The 7,496-nt window shown below is 35.9% G+C and overlaps 1 protein-coding gene across 1 annotated transcript; it reads right to left on the reverse strand.

The window, feature by feature from the left end:
* Window positions 1-606: 606 nt before the first annotated feature.
* Window positions 607-2,238, reverse strand: LOC145162441 (transcription factor MYB41-like). The gene is made up of 3 exons (XM_079081585.1): window positions 1,983-2,238; window positions 1,771-1,900; window positions 607-1,488 (listed from the first exon to the last, which is right to left on the reverse strand). The coding sequence occupies exons 1-3, from the start codon at window positions 2,110-2,112 to the stop codon at window positions 792-794; spliced, it is 957 nt and encodes a 318-aa protein (XP_078937711.1). The 5' UTR covers window positions 2,113-2,238; the 3' UTR covers window positions 607-791.
* Window positions 2,239-7,496: the final 5,258 nt, after the last annotated feature.

The raw sequence follows: 7,496 nt of genomic DNA on the forward strand, positions 1-7,496 counted from the left end.
GCACACACGACGCTTCAAAACAAAAACCGATATGCAGATATTGAAAATGAAAGCGAACGACCTCGAGGGCGAAAATATGGAGATATAGGAACAGGGGGTAGGTTTTTTTTTGTTTTTTTTGTTTTTTTTTTGTTTTTAATGTTTAACATTTTTATGTTTTTTTTAACGTTGCATTTTTTTTAATTAATGTAAATTTTTTTAAAGTAATTTCTTATTTTAATTGAATTAAAAAAAAAACTAGCTTTAAAAAAAGTTATATGTTTTATAGTATTTTTGAATTTAAAAAAAAAATAATATGGAGTGATGTTTTAGTGGTAGGTATACCATAGATTTAATGGTTGAATGTGGTAATGATACGACACTCATCTAAGTAGTGATTATTATTTTGGACGTAATAAAAACAAATTTGAGAGAAAGTGTCACATAATTTCTTCAACAACCGTCCGTGCCTCATTTTCTTTTTGATTTTGTTTTTCTTCTTTTAAGTTACTTAGCTTTTAATAAAGACCTTAATTTCTAATTAATTACAATACAACAATTTTTGGCCATAAACAACACATAAATTTGTATAGTCCAAACATATAAAACACAAATTGTTGTGTATGGTTAAACCTGTTATGTACGGATCATCACCGTTGAACATGTTACTACTATAACTTTCTAATTATTTAATTTACATTATATCATACCTATATGAAATCATTAAACTCCAAACTCTCTGGAATATCCAAGTTGAACATGTTACTACTATAACTTTCTCTCTCATCCTCATTGCTGCTATTATTGATTATTTATTCCAAGTTGAACATGTTACTACTATAACTTTCTCTCTCATCCTCATTGCTGCTATTATTGATTATTGTTGATGACGAAACTAATGGTGTAGGGCTCGGCATGGATGATGAGTCATAGTTGACATGTTGGGTTGTAGGTAAATCATTTCCCCCATATGATGGTTGAAAATTTAAGCTTTCAGATGCTTGTTTGTTGTAATTTGGAATGTCAAAACAATCGTCCGTCACGCATGTACGCATCATAACATCTTGTATGGTATCACATTTAAGGTTAACCAAGCTCTCTGGAAAATCTTGCATATCATTTGTTTGCATGAGGTGTCTTGGATTCAAAATTCGAGTGCTTGGGACACTTAAAGGTCGATTTTGCTGATTAAGAGTCGGGTTCATAGGATTTAAGAGGCGATTGAAAAACAACTCATGGTTTTCTTTATTTGATGAACATGAGGATGATCCCAAGAATGTGGCAAGCGTTAGAACTTGAGGATTTACAAGAGTTTGAAGGTTAAGTAGGTTTGAGAGATTAAACCAAGCTGAATTCAGTATGGATGAAAGTTCCAAGAAGTCAATGCGAGGATTATGAGTCACTGGATCAATTCCATTCTTGAGTAGCCTTTTCCGTATGTGGGTGTTCCAGTAGTTCTTGATTTCATTGTCCGTTCTTCCAGGTAAGCGAGCAGCTATTAATGACCACCTATATATATAGCCATATTGAACTAAGTATAGTATAGCTTAGACCTTTGAAAAGTTGACAAAAAAATGGTGGAATGATGTATTTCTGTTCAGAAACCTCTAATAAAGTGAAATATAAATGGTATAAAACATTCCTTTTATAGAATATCTAAGCAGCGAAAATGAAGCAGTATAATGGTATTTAGATTGTATCTCTGTTCAGAATATCTAACTAGCGAAAATTAATATGATCTTAAAACTTTAATGCGCATTAATTTTGAGTAGTGAACTTAAATTAACTCACTTATTCCCAAGAATGCTATGTAGTTGGATGATGGTTTCTTCTTCTTCAAATGAAAATCTTCCTCTCTTTATATCAGGCCTCAAGTAGTTTGTCCATCGAAGGCGACAGCTTTTTCCACATCTCTGAAGCCCTGTTATAATCAAATATTAACATATTAGAAAAGGAAAAAGGTAATATTGTACTCTTTTAATGCAACCACAAATGATACTTACCAGCGTATTTGGGAAGGCTTCGCCATTTCCCAGGTCCATGTGCTCGAATGTATTGGATGAGTTTGAGATCTTCTTCTTCTGTCCATGGACCTTTTTTAAGCCCATCTTTCTCAAATGGCAGTTTTCTCATTTCTAGCTCTCTTTATCCCAACTGATCCCAAGGCTTTCGTTACTACTATGATCAGATTGTAAATATTAAACTCGGTTTTTTGGCAAGAACAATTGAGATTGGTAGGTCCAGAACGGAGGATGACTATTCCCATGTATATATAGAAGAGATTTTGTGGCAAAGGTTACGTAGTCAACAAGAATTCACACCGGCCACTCTCTATATCGTTTGGGTAACTAGGTGAAGGTAAATGTATTTGGATAAAACCGACACATGCTGAGTAATCAATGGGATTGACCTTTCTCTTAAAATTAATGGTGGGTGAGGTTGTTGGAAATTTCTATGAAGTTTCTTCTTCTTCTTTACACACACACTTCGTGATATCATTTCTTTTGATGTTTTACTTCCCTTGAAGTGGAAACATCCATGAACTTTCTTTAGTTCACATTAATTTGCTTTTAATTATATTATGTATTTTTTTTTTCTTTTTTGAAAACGACATTATTAAGGAAAGATAACTAGCTGCAATGAAACACTACATTCGATAAGAGTACTACAACGTACGCCATTTAATCCGGTTCAACTTACATCCTTTCCTCGTACCATGAGGATTAATCCACAAGAAAGTCACTGATGGCATCTCATTTGTGACATGATAATTGGAAGATTATTCCTAAATTCCACATGTCCCGTAACATACACATTCGTCAACAATTTCATTGGCCAAGTAATATCAACTGCATCAGGCTTCTCCATAGCGACCCTAAACATGTAATTAAGAGAGTCCATGCAAATTAAGATAAATATAGGTGGGTACCCAGCGAAATTTACACAACCGGTACCAAAGGTTTCTAAAATATTGGAACCGGAACTGATTGGATCGGTTTTCAATATTTTGGAATATCAAGTGCTTCTCGATCAGGGGAACTGCTTTAAAAAAAATATTTAAAGAATTAGTTACTCTCCATCTTCATTCTACTCCATAAAAGTAATCCATACCCCATCGATCTCTTAACATAAATTACTGTAGTCAAATTTGAAAATGGAAAAAAATTAGAGATAAAATATTGGCAACCAAAAAGTTGGTTTATTTATCGAAATGTAGTTTTGTGATTCTCTACACCTATTTAGACAATTACCAGCCCTATATATATATATATATATATATATATATATATATATATATATATATATATATATATATATATATATATATATATATATATATATATATATATATATAGAGGAGAGTTCAATTGAGAAAAAAAAAGGTTGAGAATGAGAGAATCATTCTCAGCCACACAGTTATTTTACCGCAAAACACTTGGACGTACCGACGGAAATGGATAACGGATAAATATGTGTTTTCCAACCAAACATGTTTTCTTAAACTATGCTAATCATTACCTTAATATACACAAAAACATACTCTTTTTTTGTTTTTTTATTTTTAGAAAACCATTTTTATCGAAAAATTATTTTAAATATATCAAAATTCATAACTTTTTATTCTCTATAAATAGACATCCATATTGATATAGTTTTAAGATAAAATAAAAAATTTATTTTTTTTAAAGTTTCAGATCTCGTTATTCATAAGTGAATAAAAATCTGATCAGATTTTTATTACAGTACATTCGTTATTCACTTATGAATAAATGTATGCTTTTTTTATATAGTTTAAGTATCGTTCATATATGAATATGACACGTAATAAAGTTTTTTTATTTAAAATATATTTTTTACATCATCTTTCGTCATATATTATATTTATATATGAATAAAACGTGTAGTAGTTGTCGTCATATTTTATATTCATATATGAATAAAACATTTATCTATTTTTGTTACAGTTAATTTGTTATTCATATATGAATAAGTACTATAAATGATACTTAAACTGTAAAAAAAATTAATTATATATTTTTATTCATAAGTGAATAACGAATGTACTGTAACAAAAATCTGATGCATTTTTATTCACTTATGAATAACGATAGCTGAATATATAAAAAAAATAATTTTTTTATTTTATCTAAAAAGCATATCAATATCGATGTCTATTTGTAGAGAATAAAAAATCATGAATTTTGGTAAAGTTAGAATCATTTTTCGATAAAAATAGTTTCTTAAAAATTAAAAAAAAAACTATGTTTTTGTATATATTAAGGTAATGATTAACATAGTTTAAGGAAACATGTTTTGTTGGAAACACATGTGTATTCCTTATCCATTTATGCTGGTACAACGGAGACTTTTGCGGCAAAAATAAATGAGTGGCTGAGAATGATTCCCCCATTCTCAACCTTTTTTATTTTCTTAATTGAACTTACCTCCATATATATATATATATATATATATATATATATATATATATATATATATATATATATATACTCCCTCCGTCCCAAAATTATAGTACATCTTTCGTTTTTGGTTTGTCCCAAAATAATAGTATTCTTTTAAAAATAAATAACATTTTTACCAAAATACCCCTCATTATTACTTAACCAATTAAACATTTAATAGAACATTAAATATAAAGTAAGGACAAAACTGTCATTTTATTGTATAAAGTTATTGGTAATTAATGTTTCCTTAATCTGTGTGTTTTTTTTGTCTGTAGACAATAATTTTGGGACGGAGGGAGTATATATATATATATATATATATATATATATATATATATATATATATATATATATATATATATATATATATATATATATATATATATATATATATATAAAGCGTTCAATCGAGAACATTTTTATTACGAAAACACTTGAGAACAAATTTGGACTACACAATTCTTAAATTAAAATAATCAAATAATATTAATATAAATATAAAAAAATTAAAAAACTCATTAACCAACATGATTCACCACTCAAACAAAACCACCCACCTCTACCACCCATCACTACCACCCCCACCCACCACCCAACACCATCATCACCGCCAACCACCACCAACTACGACCACCACCTATCACCACCGACCACCCCCCCCCCTCGCCCACCACCCACCAAAGCCACCATGCGCCGCCACCACCAACCATCACCACCCACCTCCACCACCCATCACTACCACCCACCCACCACCTACCATTATGACCACCAATCAGCACTACCACCAACCACCACCCGCCACCATAACCCTTCACTACTACCAGCCTCCACCACCCACCACCACCACCCCACCCACCCACCACTACTACCACCACCCTCCTCCCGCCCACAACCCATTAAAGCCACCACCCGCCACCACCACCCCCACCCCCACCACCCACCACCCATTACTCACCCATCACCACCACCCGCTTCCACCACCCATCACAACCACCACCCCCGCCCGCCCACCACTACTACCCGCCTCCACCACCTATCACCACCACCTTCCACAACCACCCCCACCCACTACCTACCAAGACCACCAGCACCATCACTACCGACCATCACCACCACCAACCATCACCCATGACCACCACCACCACCACCACCCACCTCCATTATCACCACCACCCACTACCACCACCACCAATCACCACCCATCACCCACCTACCACCACTCATCACCATCACCCGCCTCCACCACCCGCCACCACCACCCCTACCACCACCCATCATCACCACCACCGAGTACCACAAACACCCACCTACCACCACCATCCCTACCACGACCCACTAACATCATCACCACCTACCACCATCACCACCAACATTACCACATGCAACCACCATCCATCACCACCATCCTATATCACACACCCATCAACACTACCACCAACAACCCACCCACCACTTGTGAAACGTCCCAAAAATACAACCCAAAAATTTTTGTTCGAAAACATTACTAAAACCATAATATCAATTATCATATAATGAAATCATGAGTCGTGTATCTCAAATGTCATAATAAATGTATCAAATCAAAACCGATGTCAATATCATGTCAAAAATATCAGAGTCTACCTCCCAGGCTAAAACTGTGGTGTGTGCCATGCTATCATCCCGAGCCCTTCCCTTTGCTAGCTGAAGTACCTGAAACCAAAACTGAAACTGTAAGCACGAAGCTTAGTGAGCTCCCCCAAACTACCACATACCATACAATAACATATAAAGCAACTACTGGGCCTTGCCCACTGCATCGGACCGAAGTCCAAAAACTGCATCGGAACGAAGTCCGGAACTAACCAGGGCCTTGCCCACTGCATCGAACCGAAGTCCGGAACTAACCAGGGCCTTGCCCACTGCATCGGACCGAAGTCTTGAAACTGCATCGGACCGAAGTCCGGAACTAACTGAACATAGCATGGCATAATCATAACTACTAGCATAAACACGTATACTGCATACTGCATCGGACCGAAGTCCGGAACACATAACACATAGACAGGCTTGAATCACAAAGACATCAAGCACACTGAACTATTGCATCGGACCGAAGTCTGGAACTACTGCTAACTAAACGGGCCGGCATTGTGGCCGTAGACCCGTTCCTACTGGAAGGAAACTCACCTCGAAACGCTGGCTGCTGAGATGCTAAATCTGAAACTGTCTACTGCTGCTCCGAAACTCCCCGGCTACAAATCCCATAAACACTAAATCAAATACTGATAGCTACTCTCAGGGTAAAATGACCATTTTACCCTTCTGATAAGAGTCAACGCTAAGGTCAAAGTCAACTCTCAGTCAACCCAACTCGCCGAGTCCCTCTACCGACTCGTCGAGTTCAAACGGTCATAACATCGGGACATCTCGATTCTACTCGTCGAGTCTCACCTTGGACTCGTCGAGCTCTTTTGTTTCTGAGTCTCACTCCTGTCCAACTCGCTGAGTCATCTCCTTAACTCAGTGGTATCACTCATAATCGAAGAAGGGTTTGGGGACATCGATCCGACTCGTCGAGTCCCAAGAACAACTCGGCGAGTCCATTGCATGTTCAGACTATACAGTTGTTCCTAGGTGATTCCACTGCCTCCAATTCATAGATATGGACTCCTTAGGCTAGAATAACACGTAAAGTTGCTAACTTTACGTGCATGCATGATGCAATGAAGCTAAATCACCCAAAACAAGCTAGAAATGAGAGTCTAGGGCATAGAACGGGATCTTGGCTGAATAAAGGTGGTAACTTTGAGCTTCTGGAACTCAAGAGTGCCTAGATCTAAAGTCCTTATAGTCCCAAAAGCTCTCTACACGAAATTATCTTGGAAGGGACCCCAAAAGTGGCAACAACAAGCTTTCAAGAAGATCTAAGTGAAAATAAGTCAAGGTACAAACTTTATACCTTCAAGAGCTCTGAAATGCAACTAAAAATCTGGATCTTCTGCCTCTTCTTGAAACACCAATGGATCTCTTCCTTCTCCTAACTTCAAATCACACAAAAATGGCAAGAAAGGC

The sequence above is a fragment of the Lactuca virosa genome, chromosome 3, assembly GCF_052849685.1.
Source record: "Lactuca virosa cultivar CGN04683 chromosome 3, Lactuca_virosa_CGN04683_v6, whole genome shotgun sequence".
NCBI classification, from domain to species: Eukaryota; Viridiplantae; Streptophyta; class Magnoliopsida; order Asterales; family Asteraceae; genus Lactuca; species Lactuca virosa.

Coding starts and splice junctions, on each gene's coding strand:
- LOC145162441 (XM_079081585.1), bottom strand. CDS start 2,112: ATGAGAAAACTGCCATTTGAGAAAGATGGGCTTAAAAAAGGTCCATGG. Junction 1,901..1,982: donor AAGCCTTCCCAAATACGCTG/GTAAGTATCATT, acceptor TGATTATAACAG/GGCTTCAGAGATGTGGAAAA. Junction 1,489..1,770: donor CATAGCATTCTTGGGAATAA/GTGAGTTAATTT, acceptor CTATATATATAG/GTGGTCATTAATAGCTGCTC.